At 32.4% G+C, this 19,411-nt stretch overlaps 1 protein-coding gene across 1 annotated transcript; it reads right to left on the bottom strand.

The window, feature by feature from the left end:
* Window positions 1–1,304: 1,304 nt before the first annotated feature.
* Window positions 1,305–12,988, bottom strand: LOC139493465 (aplysianin-A-like). Its single transcript, XM_071281872.1, has 8 exons — window positions 12,804–12,988; window positions 11,273–11,371; window positions 10,342–10,548; window positions 9,487–9,676; window positions 8,896–8,991; window positions 4,482–4,706; window positions 4,001–4,085; window positions 1,305–2,009 (listed from the first exon to the last, which is right to left on the bottom strand). Exons 1-8 carry the CDS (start codon window positions 12,904–12,906, stop codon window positions 1,326–1,328), a joined length of 1,689 nt encoding a protein of 562 aa, XP_071137973.1. The 5' UTR covers window positions 12,907–12,988; the 3' UTR covers window positions 1,305–1,325.
* Between the last annotated feature and the right edge of the window lie 6,423 nt (window positions 12,989–19,411).

Genomic DNA, 19,411 nt, shown 5'->3' with positions numbered 1-19,411 from the left:
AATATATTGTCAATCAAGAAATGAAGCATCTTGATAATGTCTGTTTCAAAGAACTTTTTGGTTGATTCAGTGTGAGCCTTTACAAAGGACGATTTATCCTTCCCTAAGACAAAATACTTGTATCTTCGTTGGCCATTCTTTGTTATGAAACAAAGCAATACCAACTCTTTCAATTTTTCTTTTAGTTTAGAATGGGGAATACTTGTGTAAAGTTTAGAAAAGTCAAACGTTTTAATACTATTGCAAGATGAACGAGTCTTAGATTTATGTACTTTAAAAGATCTTTAAAATGTATTAGTATCCACATCTGATTCACGCCACCTCTAGATCAGTCAGTTTCACTAGTATACAGGCCAAATATCATATATGCACTCTACCAATATAATGTTATAACATATACGTTTGTTGCTTGTAAAATCCTACACAACCAAATGGAAATCAATTCAGCCTAGGTTTTACTGCAGGAGGAATCCTTTTGGTCAATTTCTATACACCAGTCTATTATTTGGAGATGCATTAATTGAGTACTGTTATAACTAATGATTAAAGAAAATCTCTGCTGGAACAAACATTTGGGAAATTCTCGAACAAAATACATATGTAAATAACATGACACCCCCTTAGAGTAAAAGAATTTAAAAAAAAAACATCTTAAAGAAAGACTAAGATATTCAAATTTCACGTCAAATTATTTATACGCTATTAAGGCGGTAATAGTTACAAAAAAAGAACAAAACCGAAAAAATTTTGAAAACAAAATGTGAAAAACCATTAAGCCTATACGATTACAAACGTGTTCACAAACAGGATTAATAGCTAAGCGTTATTGACAAAATAAACTAGGTTGGTATAAATTTAACACCTAAATATAAAGGTAGTGAAAACCATTTAACGTCCAATTCGAAAACATATAAACAAGGATTCACCTCGTCGTCGATTGGGTACATCGCTCTTAAATGGCTACTAAATTCAGTCAAATTCTGTATATCAAATCAAATATCAAGAAAGCAGTGTATTTTCCAACATCATCAGGAATGATAAGGGCAGTTTATGTTTAGTTTGTCAGCAGCTGCCTTCTCAGATTTATATTCAAATTTCAGAAATAGGTGCGTATAGGCAACATAGTAGACAGGAATATTCAATACAAAAACAACCGGATTTACTTAAAATATTGTACTGCGCACTTATACCACAATGCCTATGACTCCCTATAAAATCAACAAACAACAGATGGCTTATTACTAACGACACATTGATATACATGTTTACATCTGTTGTCTAAGGAATAATATGAAGTACTAGCATTTATCTTTTTTCCCGTTTATTCAAGTTTTGAACGTTGTAATATTGAAATGTTCCAGCACCAATTCTGCTGCTTCTAGAGCACTTTCACTCCAGAAGGAAAGAGATTTGGAGTTAAAAGCATTTGAAGCAACATATACTTCATCATGTGAAGATGGTTTGACCATTTGTTTTTCAACATCTGGCATAATGTATCCAGGCAACCACTCACACCATGCACCACCAATAGGATAAGCGTCCCAAATACCAATTACTCCGCCTACTGGTTTTGGAATAGTATGCATATCAATATTATAAATTGCTGCCAGATATTTATGAATGATGAACACGGTTTCAGGAGTGACAGAATGCACCGAATTACCGGATATACGTGGGCCTCGTTTTACCAGTTCTTCCCATAAGGTGACATCATTATCCGAATAAACAGCATCTAAAACCGAAATATTGGTGCCCGCTACAGGCCCGAAGTCATATGTTCGATGAATTGGTGTATCAGAGATAGCGAACTCGGAATACATGTTACTTTTTTTCCACCATGGTTGGTCATAGGCTAGGAAGAATTTTACAGCATGTGCGTCTCTAACGGATTTAGTTATGAGATTCCTTATATTGGGTTGTTTCAACACAGACCAATTCAAATGCTCAAGTGCTAATCTGTTTATTGCCAGAACTACCTTTTTTGCACATTGATCGTGTGCTGCATGATTCTGTTAGTAAATATATAAAAAAAAATTATAGATAATTGGTATAACAATGCACAACAAAAAACAAATAACCGTCTGTTTTCGGTAATGTCGAATTTAACAAAAGTATTTTTTTCATAAATTATTTATTCAAGTTATATGAGTTTGTAAAAAAAGTAATATGCATATATGACTTTAGTATCATAAGGCAAATATAAAACAGACTAAATTGTGCACCCTTTATAGCTTGCAGTTCGGTGTGAGCCAAGACTCCATGTTGAAGGCCGTCCATTGAACTATAATGGTTTACTTTTTATAAATAGTTACTTGGATGGAGAGTTGTCTCATTGGCACTCATACCACTTTTTCCTAGATCTATGTGAACACAGACAATAGCAACAAAAACAATAGAGTGAGATATGTTGCAGCGAAATCTCTAATGTGTGTCAAGTATCTTATGTTACCATTATTGATTCCCCAAATTTGATTACATATTTAGAGGTATGCAGTAAATTATGACATGTCATCAGGCTATACATATTGTACACATTATTATTGCAGTACATTAAAATGATACAAAACAATTAAAAAACATAACACATTTCTTTTTGTATCTTCAAGGCAATTCAACATTTGCAATTTTTTTAATTGCTGATACCTGGAAAGACATGGGACTATTTATATGATACTAGAACACACCCGTGATATCACGGGTACGTGACTGAATTATAGTATATAACTATGCGCAAGCCTTATTTTAGTATTAGTATTGTCATCTGATAAAGTCATGCCGATTATAAGATACACAGTTTTTCTCTGCTTTCAAGTCTTTCTGTTTGAACCCGTCGAACTGAAACAATAATATTAATTATTTGGAAAACAAAAGGTCCTGGAATGGAGTATTTTTTAATCAACAGCATTGTCCTATATAAGTTATAAATACAGTTGAATTCTTTGCTTCGCTGTTTTACGTCATGCCCACTAACAAATTGAAAACTGTACCTATACGCCTTATTTTTAGTCCAGATTTTTAGCATTCGTATTGTTATCTTAGAAAGTCTTACTAATTAAAATACTACAATAGGTAACAATTTGACAATTTAGTAGTGTCAACCCTGTGGTTATGACCCGTATATATAGCATATTAATCCTGAAAACAACGTTTGGTGGTGCGCCTGTCAGATGCGGAACGTACAGATAAGGTAATAGGTAACAGGTGAATATACTATTGGTATCGGTAGCGGACTCGACCCGGAACTTCTTAATTATTGGCAATATTAATTACATGGAAAACAAAAGGGCCTGGAGTGGAGTAATTTTTAATCTACACCTTTGTACTATATTAGTTATATATAAAGTTGAATTCTGTGATTCGTCGTTTTTACGTGATGACGGCTAACAAATTGGACCTCGTAATTTTAGTATTATAGATGATTTTCTCTTGAAGTACATTTAGGTGATCGAAGCAAGTTCCCTTGTAATCAACTCTTCGGTATTTTACAAGGCAATTTAGCATATTGTTTTACTACACATTCAACAAATTTGGTCGATACCTCTGCTAGTGGACCATCAGCTCCCGAGAGTACCACCAGCTCAGAAGTCAATACGTCGGTACTGTCATAACAAACCTTTCTTAAATTGTCTGTTGAAAATTTTAGAAATTTAAAGAAACGAAGTTTTCAACTCCCTTAGACAAAGTTACATGTAACCGTAGATATATGGTTATATAGGTCCTCAATTGTTTAGGTCAATATACATTCTGGGGTTTTAAATATTTGGTATTGAGAGTTCCTGATGAAGATGAATCCAGAAAAGTGCTTTGGATGTATTACATTTTTAACGTGTTGGTTTCATTTTTTTTTTAAAGAAGTGAAACATTTCAAGGTATGCATTGTTTTCCAGTATCATAAAGTTACATCAGTTTTCGACGATGATGTAGATGAAACATAACATTGCGTCAAGGGTAGCAAATTAGTAAGATGAATGACAAGAATCACTCATAAGATAATACTTACTCTGTGGTTATCAAAATGAAGCTGATATGTCCCATCATGGTTCTTAGTTATTCCCTTTAAGTTGTAATTTAATAATACATGGTGCCTGAAAGTATTTTAAAAACGTTAAATTTATTTTTATTTAAAAATTATAGACACATTTTTCTTAAACTTACATAACCATCTTTGATGCTTTTTTGACAATTTATCGAGTAAGGTCGGTGGGCGTGTTTATGTTAAAGACATTTAACATTCTTGTGAGAAATAATACTAGCATTAGGCAAACTAGGCATACTAAGGCTCCGTTACAATAATTAATTATCCTTTTAATTAATTTCAGATATTTGAAGTAAGGTATACATGGGTTGCTTTTCTGGTTTTTTTTTGGAATAAATATACATGTCATTCATAGACATGTTTGTAATATATGATATTACAGTTTTGAAAACAAAGATTTAATTTTTTTTGTCTTAAAACATATTTGCGATAAGGTGTTTCTTACTTGCTGCTTGCATTCTTGAATTGATTTATTAGTTTTTTAGGTATGGTACTAAAACCTTCTTTGATAGTTTTCATATTATAAGACGATTCTCCTGGAGTTATTGGATCAGATGCTGGTAACGCATACGCTGCACTAGTGGTACCAAAGTCTGACAAAAAGCTGTTGATATCTTTGATATAATGTGCGAGTTCTGTGCTGATCGTCTTTGCAAAGACAGCTTGAATACTATAAAATATAACACAAGTATATGCTAATTTTACTTACATTTAAAAAAAAACATATGATATGATTACAATAAGAATACTGCGTGTTGCTAGAACACTCATCTGAAATTCTCGTGACTAAAAATTTAAAAAAACCTTTTGGAATATGAAACTAAATTTAATTTCATATATCTTGATGAACATTTGTCCACCCATTGATTTATGAGAAAACGAAGGATACAAGGATGACATGAAATTGGTACAATAATATCAATGTAAAAAAGAAGATGTGGTATGATTGCCAATGAGACAACTATCCACAAAAGACCAAAATGACACAGACATTAACAACTATAGATCACCGTACGGCCTTCAACAATAAGCAAAGCCCATACCGCATAGTTAGCTATAAAAGGCCCCGATAAGACACTGTTAAAACAATTCAAACGAGAAAACTAACGGCCTTTTTTATGTAAAACAAAAAATGAACGAAAAACAAATATGTAACACATAAACAAACGACAACCACTGAATTACAGGCTCCTGACTTGGGACAGGCACATACATAAATAATGTGGCGGGGTTAAACATGTTAGCGGGATCCCAACCCTCCCCCTAACCTGGGACAGTGGTATAACAGTACAACATAAGAACGAACTATAAAAATCAGTTGAAAAAGGCTCAACTCATCAGATGAACAAAAATACAAGTGGACGTGGCCCGGTACTTATACATCCCGACACAAAAAGACACAATGAACAGATCTGGGAGTACTCGTAGTTATCTGACAACTAGTTCAAAGCCACTAACAACTAATAAAAAAATCATGCATCTAAGACTAAACAATCAATCCGTACACATCCAACATCCAATGGATTTAGTGTAAAGACGTCATAAACAGCCAGAGAAAAACATGACCTTGTGCAATGCCATGTTACAGGTATCGACAGATTGTAGATCCATGAATATGTATAGCTTTTAATTTACTGATAACAAAATCAATATTTATATCAATAAAAACAATATTCAATGATCTTATTACAGTGTTGAATAGGTAACCTTTTAGAATAAGTTATTTAAAGGAGCGACAAGTTTACATGGATCATTTCTTAATTTCCGGGCACGGTTAACAACATTTCCGTAAAAATGAGGATGTGCTATCCCGTTTAAGATAAGTTTTCTACAGGTACAACCAAACTTCAAAACCAAATCTTTATATCTATGGAAAAATTTAGTAAAGGTTTTAAGTAATTTATGGTAACGATATCCCTGGTTTAATAATTTACCAGTAATACATAGGTTGCGTTCGTTAAAATCAAAAACGTCACAACAGACACGGGCATAGCGAACAAGTTGTGAAATACAAACACCGTAAGATGGTGCCAAAGGAACATCACCTTCTAAAAATGGAAAATTAACAGTAGGGAACGAAAAATCGTCTCTTTTGTCGTAAATTTTAGTGTGGAGTTTACCGTTTAAAACCGAAATATCTAAATCCAGGAAAGGACAGTTATTACCGAATAGTTTTGATTTATTTAAAGTAAGTTCCTTGGGGTAAATTTCAGCAGTATATTGAGAAAATTGTTGATTATTTAACGAAAAAATATCATCAAGATAACGGTAAGTGCTGTTGTATTTTATCAATTGAATGCAATTTTAACGGGTCTTTACTGAGTTTAGTCATGAACTGTGATTCGTAACAGTACAAAAACATATCTGCTATTAAAGGGGCACAATAAGTGCCCATGGAGATACCTACAATCTGTTGATAAACTTTGTTGCCGAAACGTACATAAATATTATCAGGGAGAAAATTAACAGCTTCAATCATCTCATCACACCTCAATGACCCATTTTTTTAAATTAATTTGCCTATCATCAATCTATGTTCTTTTGGTGCCTGTGCAATCTACTCCAATCTTCCTCGATTGTGACATCACAAGATGGAAGTATCCTGATATGTTAACTCACTATAAGGAATATGATTGGTGGATAATAGTCTGAGCTTTTGAATTTACCCAGTTTATTGAAATGGTTATTGTTACTTAATCTTTAGACTTTTATGTATTGTTTTGGATCCATTTGTCTCTTCTTTGACCTCTTTTCCTTCGTGAAATTTGTATTATGTCCTGTCTTTCAAGAACATCCATAAACTGTTTTGTGGGATAATAATGTATTGCTGTACAACAACATGAAACCCTTACTTATTCTATCTTTATCTATGTTCTGTAAGAAATATTCAAAAGTTTATTGTCCGTAGGATTTTGCAGTTTGTATAAACGACTGCATAGATATTGCTGAACTACTGAAAGTTCAAGAAATTAAATACATAAATGAGTAGGAAATTGAAACAAAATTCGCAATTACAACATTTGGAATGTTTAAAGTTAAACACGACAATGAGGCTTGACACAATTTTATAATCATCAGACAGACTTTTTTTTCAATGATGTTCAAGGTCAAAGAAATTTAAAAATCCAAAACCTAAAACAAACTGATAACTGTACTGATGAAACATAATGGATAAAAAAAACACCTTGAAATGGCATTAGAGAAAGGCATTATGGAGATTAATTTCTCAATTCCAAATGACTTCGAAAGTTTATAATAGCATATTTAAATAAAACAAATCGTATTTTTATGCCAGTACGAATGTCGAATTACTGGTTACTGGACTGTAATAGGCTCGAGGGCTTAACATCTAAGTAACAATAGCAGTACAAATTCCACTGCATTTGACAAGTTGCAGTAGAATTATTAATTATATGTCTGTATTTAAAGAAATATTATCAAGATGGACAATTAGATGACCGTGATGACTGACAATCAAGTTGCCAATGAAAATTATACTAACACTTTGGTTCATCCGAATAGTTATCAAAGGTACCAGGATTATAATTTACGCCAGACGCGCGTTTCGTCTACATAAGACTCGCCAGTGACGCTCATATTAAAATGTTTATCAAGCAAAACAAGTACGAAGTTGAAGAGCATTGAGGATCCAAATTTCCAAAAAGTTGTGCCAAATACGGCTAAGGTAATCTATTCCTGGGATATGAAAATCCTTAGTTTTTCGGAAAAATTCAAAGTTTTGTAAATTTATAAAAATGACCACATAATTGATATTCATGTCAACACCGAAGTGGGGACTACTGAGCTGGTGATAAGCTCGGGGACTAGACGTTTTCCAAGATTTACCACTGCCAGGAATGATTAAAAACAAGAAAGCTAAGGATGTACAAATACATAAACACGTGATGAAACACCAAACAAAATAGACCATTATTCATTTACATCAACTTTGTCTTTGGAATAGGATTCTTGTTTCCTAAATTATATTTATATCTATCAACAAAGACTTCCACAAATGTATGCTATAAATCATATCAGTACTGAAGCACATACTACTGAGGTGATGATACCAGTGCACCAAACAACACCAGCTAAAAAATATGAAGGTAATAAAAACATTTAAGAAATCATAGTAGTTTCTAAATGTACCTGGATCAGAAACGTTCAAACCCAAAAAATAACGTGATGAGCTATATAACAAAATATATTTAAAAAGAATAGCCAAAATCAAAGGTCAACATTGTCTGCGGGAGTTGGAAATTTTTAAAGTTTGAAATCATTCCAATACTTGACATGTATTGGCTACTGAGCTAATTATATCGTCAGCAGTGGTAACGACTGAGTGATAAAAAACAATATAACCCTTGTAGATGCAACCAAGGTTTTCCCGAAATAATTAATTTTATCATGTCAGAACTCCGGGCGTGATTAACCTTAGTATACATGGGCCTTATGGACAGTGGTCTAACGCATACAATATCAATAGAATACTAACTAATGTTACAGATGTATTTTCTACTCAATTCAAGAAGAACCGAGTATATTTTGACCCTGATTTCCAAATTATGTGTCGTTTTTTTTATCTTCTTGTTTAAGAAAGTAGATATCCTTAAGTGGTTGCACTGCAAATGTTTTTGATGTGTGTTTAGTTTAACGGCATAATCTCTAAATAGGAAAAGGTAGGATTGTTAGTCTCGACACAAAATCTATTAATTTCCAGGTTATCTGAAATTTTAAGGAAATTTGACAAGAATTAATGCTGAACAGATGAACAGAGGTCTATTTAGACTTAACTTAAATTCGGTATGCAAATTAAAGGTCATTTTTGCAAATCGTTATATAAATGACTATTACAGCACCTTTGTTTGTATAGTTCAAGTCCATCATGGGTCTTCAGATGAAAGGAATCTCGATGTTTGTGTTGTGAATAGTCAGTACTGTTAACATATATATTCCTGAAAAATAAATTTCATCGTCATGTTCTATCATCTGATCCGTTACGAATCTCTGTAATCGTTCTGAACAAATTTATGTCACTTTTTTTACATATTTAAATGTCATTTGTCTGTCAATCAATCCACTGTTTAGATAAATACCGGAATCAAGTCTCAAGTAATTAAGAATATCATATCCTCTGTTAAAACAATTACAAAACAAGAATGTGTCCATAGTACGCGGATGCCCTTCTCGCATTTTCATTTTCTATGTTCAGTGGACCGTGAAATGGGGGTAAAAACTCTAATTTGGCATTACAGTTTAAAAGATTTTATCATGGGGAGCATGCGTTCTAAGTTTCCAGTTGATTGGACTTCATAAAAAAACCTACCTTGACCAAAAACCCTAAGCTGAAGCGGGACAGACGGACGAACTGACGAACAGACGGAGGAACTAATGGACGCAATTACCGAAAAAATGGTTTGCCCATGTGTGGTGCCTAGTAAATACTTTACCTTAATATTTGTCGGTATGATATTTTTTCCTCTGGTTTTAAATTATATGGCATCTTGCTACCAACTTCATTATATCTCATGTGAACTCCACGCAAAAACATTAATGTAGAGTCTGAAGCACCGTAACCCAATGGAAAATCAATGACAGTAAGACCAAGCTGTCGTGCTGTTTTATTTAATAGTTGGTGAGCTGAAATTACAAAATTATTTGTCCTTTTATAAAAATATAATATGATCTTACAACTAGCTCCTCGTATGAATACAAAAAATATTCAAACATAAATCAAGTCTGCTAGTACTATTTTTATCAATAACATCAACGGTAACCATTTCACTGCACCAGATGCGCATTTCGACTATAATGTCAGTTATGTTCTAGGCAAAACTATTCATTGCGTTCAAAGAAAATTTTTGCCAAAAACGAAATTTACTGTCGGTGTTCTGTTTTCTCATTATTTTTAATATTTGAATAATTTTCCATTATGCAAAAAACATTTTTTTACTGTAACAATTTTGTGTCATTTATGTTTTTTATCTACTTGTCAGGCCAGGAAAATGATGTGAACTAAAGATTGAAATATGTTTATATGTTTTATTTTGCCACTTTTGCATTCTAATGCAAGAAGAATGATACTTGAGATTACATACGAGAATCAAATCATGATGCACGAAGCGAGATCGAAACAGCACATTCTTTTTAACGAATTGAGCCGATTAAGTATAAATTACTAGTTCTAATTTACCTTTTTTTTTAGGTAAAATGAAAGAGAGTTTTATGTGAAGTGTTTAAATTCTTCTCTCCGTTGTAATAACACTTATTAATGAATAATAAAATGATAAACTTAATTTACATACACGATTCATGGAAGCGCATAGCACCAAGTTCTGCATTGAAACCTTTAACACCATGTATATGGCTTGTAAATATTCGTCCACCGATACGATGTGAATATTCATATACTGAAATTGATTTTTTGCTATTTCTGAGTCGCCATGCAATAAATGAACCAGATATTCCAGCCCCTATTATTGCTATGTCATCACACACTCTTTTGGATCCATCTGTAAAAATAGATTATTTTATATAATGTTTGCGATATGACTTGAACCGTGCAAATGCTTGTATTTTTTTAAACATGATTATTTCAACAAAACATTGTGAATCAATGTCTTCTCGCTTAGAGATCTGCTGCACTTATGAAATTGGAATAGTATTCAAAATGTAAAAGGTTTAAGATACATAGCAAGGGATGTCAACGAATCAATGGGCCCCTAAACAAAAATATGTACTAGTTCAGTGATAAAAGAGGCGATACTAAGCTTTAAAATATATAAATGACTTAGAATTAAACACTTTAGGTCAACTTTGAGTTGAAATCTTAGTTTCTTATCACATTATAGATTTAACAACGACTTTTTTTAGAAAGGTTCGTGTTAAATTATGCTTGTACCATAGTACTGACTACTGAGCTGACGAGACCATCGGGAGTTGTAGTCTACCAAAAAAACGTAAATATTTTTTGTAAATTGCAAGCGTTAGAAGCTTAAGAAGCTTTTTTTTTCTGAATTTTGCTTTATTATGAATGCGAAATGCCGGAAAAGGGACATAAACTATTAGCCAAATTAGCTGGAAAAGATGTTGGAAAAGAAAGACCGTTTGATCTTCAAAATACACCATTGAAAATCGCAATTTTAAGGGAACGCAGATTGAAGACGCGATTAAAGGTCGTCGTGAAAACTTTTCGGTTAACAGTCACCATAAACACTCCACTAGATCACCTTCTACCTGTATGACTGGCTCCTTCGGTACCAGGAACTCCAGAATCATCAATAATAACTGTATCACTGAACAATGGATCCGTATCTGCTATTTCGTCAAAATTAACTGAAAATGAATTAACAGATAATAATCAGAAATAATAATAGCACAATGGTGAGTCATTACAGGATGGTAGAGAAATATATAGGAGAGAGTCAATGTATAATTATAATGACCAATTCTTAATTGAATGAAGGTGTCAGATTTGTTTGTTCATCAGATAACTTTTATTAGTTCTTCCGATAAACCAAGGTTGATGTATCTTTGATACCATATAATAATGCCTTTTCTAAATAGCAACTCCCTGTATTATCTTGTTCCAATGATAACAGATGACCAATGATTCAATATAATTTCCAATGGACTGCAATTATTTATATCGTATGATGGCTTCTTAGCCCACTCCCTTGTACTGAAAGAAGGCACACAAAAACACTACAAAACGTATCTTGCGTCTTTCAAACTCATTCAATAAAGGATAAGCATAGTTGAATCTCGATAATTCTAGCACAGATAAATGAAAATATTGATCAAACGACACTTTAGTTCTTTAAGTAAATAATGATTATCATTTTGTCTCTTGTATCTATCAAGGTCGTAGACATAATTATTTTGTATCTTCAATTCGAAATAAGTAGAATATGTTGTAACGGTTTCTACGTATAATGAAATGTTTGGAAAAAAGTTAAATAATTTCTTTATTTCCAACTTCTTGCAAGTAGACATTAAAATAATATTTATTCCATTTGTATGTATAACTGGATAATCGTGTCCAATAAAGTTTTTTATCATAATTTTGAACTTAAATGCAAATGTATTATTATAGTCCCTTGCTTGATTGTGACTACAGAACAAATACAAAATAACCGATGAAAATATAACATGCTTAATTTAAAAAAAAATAAAAAGGATAGAACAAAAATAACTGAGAATAAATATCCTTTTGGAAAAGAATTCAAAACAATATCGTCACTGCACGATAAAAATTTGCCATACAATGTAAACATTACTTCGTTCCAAAAAAGGCCGTTACATGAGCTTTCGTTGTTCATTTTTGCATATTATACATCTTCTCTTTGGCATTAACATGTTTCTCCTTTTCCAATTATACTGTAGCACTCTCAATTCCGGTTACAGAAATATTTATAAACTCATTAAAAACAAGGCGAAGACAGGGCTGATGAACGGCATTTGTGACAATGCAATGTTGACTTAAACAACTCGAAGTATTTTTATTATCATTATTATTATTTTATAACTCCTCTCCTAATTTATATATTTTTATTACTTTTTGAAGACATATACATTTTGTTCGTTTAATTCTCTGCTTAAATGATAAAACCAGATATGCAACCAAATCAAAGTCTATTCAGTAATCCGATTATAATGGTTATTGTGAATCAATATGATAATTTATTATTTCAAGAAAAGGTAATACAATTCAACATTAAGATCGTTACAACAGAGTTTAAATGGCTTGATTAGCATGATCACCTACCGTTTGGGTTATTTTCATCAAGTAGAACAGCCTGTAATAATTCACATTGTGTCTTCGTCCATGTAAAACAAAATAGAAATAGAATAAACTTCATTTTGATCATTTGAAAATATGCACTTCAATAAATACTGCGAACACCGTCAAATAATTTTATAGTACAACTAGAGTATGTTTTAGTTCAAGTATAACTGAGATATGACCGAAGAGAAAGATTTTGGAAATAGAAACATGATAACCCTGTCTGTGTCAACCGAGTGACACCATTTTGTCAACAAAGTTAGTTCATATTTGATAGAAATTTTAAAGATAAATTTGGACGACAAAAGGTGACAATGTTGGTCTTCGAACAAAGCTAACAGTAAACGTTCAATATGTTGATAAAATGAACGATGCATAAAAGATGATGATGTAAATTTTCATAAAACATACATACACAAACGCACCAATGTAAGCTTTAGTCGTTCAATTCTTTATCCCATACAATCTAAAAGCACGTTTAAGTTGCAAAAATGTCATATTCATTATAGTGAAATATATCTTCTTCCTTTTCTAACTAAAACAAGTTTCTATATTTGACTTATCGGTATAAAAAGTTTGTATATAAATAGTTATCAAGGTACCAGGATTATATTTAAGTACGCCAAACGCGCGTTTCGTCTTCACAAGACTCATCAGTGACGCTCATATCAAAATATTTATCAAGCCAAACAAGTACAAAGTTGAAGAGCATTGATGTTCCAAAATTCCAAAAATTTGTGCCAAATACGACTTAGGTAATTCATGCCTGGGATAAGAAAATCCTTAGTTTTTTGAAAAATTCAAGGTTTTGAAAACAGGAAATTTATAAAAATGACCACATTATTGATATTCATGTCAACACCGAAATGTCGACTACTGGGCTGGTGATACCCTCGGGGACAAAACGTCCACCAGCAGTTGCATCGACCCAGTGGTGTAATTAGTTTTTAAGGTACCAGCATTTTAATTTAGTAGACCAGACGCGCGTTTCGTCTACACAAGATTCATCAGTGACGCTCATATCAAAATATTTATAAAGCCAAAAGTACAAGGTTGAAGAGCATTGATGATCAAAAATTCAAAAAAGTTGTGCCAAATACGACTTAAGTAATATATGCCTGGGATAAGAAAATCCTTAATAATAAAGTGTTTTCATATTTCTGTGTAATATGTTACGTTTGAAATTAGTTAGAGTCATAGATACACATGAAAATATGAAGGTCATTTTAAGTTCTAGGTCTTTACTTACATATATGACCAACTTAATATGCATGCGATCACCGAATGATAATAATGAACAGTTATGCCAAGACGCACGTAATCTTTAAATGAAAACCAGATTCACATTTCACAAGGCGGAACAAGTAGGTAGATGATAGTAATAAATCATCATTCTATCAAGATCACATCTACAAGATCAAGCAACTATGTGCATTTTCCGATTACCTTTTAAAAGGCCATATGGTCTATTCTACATTTACAGACAAACTCGAAATATTTTCTTCATTATTCTACTACTTTGAATACTGTGCACAGTCGCACAATCGCACATTACAATGAATCGACGTTTTTATTTTAAGGGTCAGTAAAAATTGTTGAATTTAACTATTATATTAAGTCAGTAAGCTATTCCTAATCCAGTTTTATTTATACAATTCAGAGAAATGGGATTTTGTCATTGAGACGATGCGTTTAGATAACTTTGTTTTACAGAAGTCTTTTTTTATTCCTATAACAAAACCAGAGTAACAAATCACCACTTTCCTCCTAAGTCGCAAGAAAAGTTGACACTCTTTACATTTATAGATTTCTTTAACTGATAATACTTCAGTTACACATATGTATATATACTGCTATATATAAACAGTGTTTATGCTTTATATATTAAACCGTACGGTGACCTATAGTTCTTATTTTCTGCGTCAATTTGTCTCTTGTGGAGAGTTGTCTCATTAACAATCATATCATATCCTCTTATTTGTATAAGCAATGAGTTTTACCTATATATTTCCTATACAAACATAGTTTAATAAAACATTGTCAAAACTGATTTTAATGAGTTTTTATATGATTGAGGACAGTTCTGTTTGCTATTATGAATTAGTTTTGTTACTGCCAAATGTTTAATTTGCAAAAAATCAAACTTGTTTTCAAACAGTATTTTTCTGTGAAGTATTTAACCAAAAAATTATTCCAAGAAACTGCAGGCATTTCTTCATTTTAAAGACAAAAAATAAGTCGAGTGTAAATCATTAATAATGTGTTTTAAAGTGACATATATAGCGAAATTTTCAAAAGATGACACTGTTTTTACCTTTGACTTTAAGTTGCGATTATTTCCCTGAATGGATTAGTTAAAACTAACATAAATTAAGAAGTTGATCTTGTTATTAACATTATGATTATTGTAATGAGTACTGTGTGTTCTCTAAATGTGTGCTTAATGGCCTGTACATGCTTGGAACATTTTTTCATTACATGAAAACAATGATTTGTGTATGTCCATTTCACATGACTATCATCCATTCTTATTTTACAGCTACATTTTGAGAAGTAATGTTAATTCATATTTGCACGATGCCAAGCTTTTAGTTTCGTAAAATATACACGCCATCTTTAAATTATTTCTTAACAATAATTAGTTTTAGTTGGTTTACTTATGGTGTGGCTAAGGTTCGTTTTGCTTGAATGTGTTATAAAATTATCAGCATATACGGAGAAAAGAAATCGAATATGTAGTATCATAATAAAATTGAGAATGAAAATGGGAAATGTGCCAAAGAGACAACAACCCGACCATAGAAAAAAACAACAACAGACGGTCACCAACAGGTCTTCAATGTAGCGAAAAATTCCCGCACCCGGAGGCGTCCTTCAACTGGCCCCTAAACAAATATATGCTAGTTCATTGATAATGAACGCCATACTAATTTCCAAATTGTACACAAGAAACTAAAATTAAAAATACAAGACTAACAAAGGCCAGAGGCTCCTGACTTTGGGACAGGCGCAAAAATGCGGCGGGGTTAAACATGTTTGTGAGATCTCAACCCCCCCCTATACCTCTAGCCAATGTAGAAAAGTAAACGCATAACAATACGTACATTAAAATGCAGTTCAAGAGAAGTCCGAGTCTGATGTCAGAAGATGTATCATAAACCGGATTGAACAGTAAATGTTTTAGAAACCCGACCGACGAATATATTGCTAGAGGTTGCATTTCTGTAAATATTGACAATGCAATTCCCCATAGGATGAAGTTTTGAAAACAAATCTTATCCGAGAATTGAAAGTTTATATGCACTACAATTTTTTTTCAAAGGTCAAAGTATAGGGCTGTGCGGTAAATTTCAACGTTTATATGCCCTGAACTTCTCAGAGTTTAAACTAACACAAATTTTCTTAACTACCCCTTCCTCGAATGAAAGGTTTCCACATATTTTAATGTAAACAATATGCACATGTATATTTACTGGTAACATTCCCAAGTTATGTCTCTGTTAGATGGAACACAAAGAGCATAACTGGGAACCAGGAATCGATTTCACAAAAAAACTTACGACTAAGATTGGTCGTAAGTATACTGAATTGTTCATAACTTACGATCAATCTTAGTCTTAAGTTTTTTTGTGAAATCGACTCCAGTATGATAACAAAATTAATTTTCTATGAATATTCATTCAAGATCTCCCCAAAAGAGGCGTGGTTTGAAAAACAGCTGTATTTACAAAGTGCAACCTAGAGGATTAAGTGGGATACATATATTTGATAAGCACCGATAGTCAAAATTGACACTTATATCATAATGCATTCCCTTTGTATACATAGTGATACATGTATACCCGATATGGTTTTTACATAATTTCAAATATGATTTTACATCAAATATCAGCAGTCAACATTGCGAAATAGGATACAAATTGTTATGCTCAATATTGTGTTTAATCAAATTGAATGCTGACCGATGTTTCAGTACTTTTATTCGAGATTCGTTTGATATAGTATAGTATGTGATATGATAAGAAATCATATTTCAATATTTAGAACGCACGAGTTTACATAGTACAACAACACAACACACAAGTAATAGCAACCAATATATGTCTTACCACAACATGCATAAGGGAAGGGTTAATTTAAAGCATATATTTACAAAAATGTATGTGTAATCCCGCTGTGTACTTAATGTGCCCTTAATTGTAGACGATGATTTCAATGGACCTCAAACAATTTAATTGATAAGAGAGCGTTAAAATATTTCGGAATGAACGATTTCTAGTATCAGTCTAATCAAGGACATCCGTTAAAAACCTACTTTGTCTAATGAATGATTTTAGGGTTAACCATTTTTTTCAGATTTTCAGCAGTTCGAATTCACTATGAATACTGATGTTATGAGTTCGGACCATGCTTGTTGCAAGTTGCGTTTAACTTAGACCTAAATTAATAGTGAATGTCATTTAACTTTCAGAGGTTGTTATTTCTCTCTGTTAACATCGACTTTCTCTATCAGTACATAATTGATCGCCACGATATATCAAAATCCGATGACAATGGTGTTAGATACAAACAATTAAAAGAACTCAACCTTACGTAACCTTTTATTCGTGACACATAGCACTGATAGCTCATATTTGGTCCTTGTAAGACGATCTAAATTTCATGTTTCTATGATAATAAGTGTAATAGACTTCAAAATAAGAGTATCCGAAAAAATATAAATACAACAAATACATATATAAGAAAAAATTTTAAAACTGTAAAACAAACCACAAATATGATAGGTATCAGAAATTAAGTATACAGCATCTAAGTCTGTTTCCCGGCTGTTATTGAAATTCTTGACAATCATTAGCTCATACTGACCGTTAATATTTGTATATTCCGAAGGCATACTGGATCGCGATTGACAATAAATGATCATTTCTTGTTGTCCAAGTTTTGCATATTCTGATACACAAATAACCTTATAAGGTTGATTTTTGAAATCTGTAAAAAGCTAAAAGAGAGGCGTAAGATACAAAATACCTTCAATTCAACTGAAAACGCCATGAGAGAAAGAAAAAAACAAATAGAAAACTTAAAATTGAGCAATCCGACCAAAAACAGGTTGAAGTTTTCAAGTGCTCCGAAAATAAAAATAGATCTAGCTCCTTATCTGCCACCCGTCACGTTGATAATGAAAACAAAGGTTTAATAGCTTCCTTGTGATCAGCAATCATCTTTACAAAACATGATAGGAAACACAAGCTCGGTAATATCGTATTTATTTGGATGTTCATTTGCAACATCCGCCTGAATGTTGCTTCATATAACAGAAATGTAACGTTCACAAGTTTGAAATCATTAGTGTCAATTTCTTGGTGAAAGTCAAGTTAGTACTGTATCTGTGGTAGCCTTTATTTCAAGTTCGATTTTATGGATACGACCACATAGTTACCGATCTATGAATTATTTTTTAAAAGATCATCATTTGTATTGCAGCACGCAGAGTTTAACGGTATTGCTATTTCCTGTTTATACTTCATTAGAAGCTCATGTGTACATGCTGTTTTATATTAATAAAGAAATCATCCGCGAAAAGAGGTGCACAGATGATTCCTATAGAAAGGCTTATTGTTTGTTAAATAACTAAAAATGAACTAGTCATCCAAACTCAACAATGTTATATCATTTGGGAATAAGCTATGCCTTTGTCGTTAATAACCCTAGATAATAGATATTGCAATATATTTACATTATTTGTAGTTTGAAAATCAACCTGGTGAAGTATGATTTTACATAATAAAAATCTTCAAATGATGGTTAATAAAAACACTGGAGTATTCGTCGGAACAATTAATGACAAATAACATTAACAAAATGAATATTATATGTTATTCAGGTCTCAGACAGGGTATATACTGTGACATTCCCGGCTTAGAGTTTATATCCCCTGAGCCGAAGGCGAAGGGGATATAAGCCCTAAGCCGGGAATGTCACAGTATATACCCTTTCTGAGACATGAATTACACATATATTACGGATTACCCCTGACTTAATGTTATTTTCCAGTGCAGGTATTTGTTGACAACACATACATATTGAAAAACCCAACCTGATATGTTCGGCATACGTGAAGGATTTTCTAATTTGCTGTGAACATAATTTTATCGTGTATGTAATAATTTATAATAACACTTTTAACATTAAATTTAAGTATTAAAAGTGTAAAATTCGTGATTTTGTATCAAAAATGTATTATTGACTGAAGCACGTCATTATTTTCCCTCTGTGAGCCTCTGGCAGTCTGATAGCTTTTGACTACGTCACATAGTAACCGGTGTTATGATGACGTTTTTGAGGTTCCAATTGGGGATAAAAACGTCGTATATACCCCGGCAGTTTCCTGAATATATACTGACATCTCTGTGTTGTTATCCAATCACAAACCTCGACACATTTGTAATCCGTAATATAATTATATATTGTTATTACCCTTGTGTTTTTATTAGCCATTTTTCAATTATAATCATTTTGTTAACGTTATTTGGCATTAATTGTTCTGACGAATGATGGGAGTCATATCTAATTTACTGAACCGAAACTGA

The sequence above is a fragment of the Mytilus edulis genome, chromosome 10 (genome assembly GCF_963676685.1).
Source record: "Mytilus edulis chromosome 10, xbMytEdul2.2, whole genome shotgun sequence".
Lineage (NCBI taxonomy): Eukaryota > Metazoa > Mollusca > Bivalvia > Mytilida > Mytilidae > Mytilus > Mytilus edulis.
The sequence above is the reverse complement of the archived record's forward strand: the minus strand, read 5'-3'. Positions and strand labels throughout refer to the sequence as shown.

Bases quoted from the DNA above. Each gene is read 5' to 3' on its own strand.
- LOC139493465 (XM_071281872.1), bottom strand. From the start codon at position 12,906: ATGATCAAAATGAAGTTTATTCTATTTCTATTTTGTTTTACATGGACG. The intron at 11,372-12,803 runs GTAGGTGATCAT...ATTCATTTTCAG, and splicing joins TGATGAAAATAACCCAAACG to TTAATTTTGACGAAATAGCA. The intron at 9,677-10,341 runs GTATGTAAATTA...TTGTAATTTCAG, and splicing joins TATGCGCTTCCATGAATCGT to CTCACCAACTATTAAATAAA.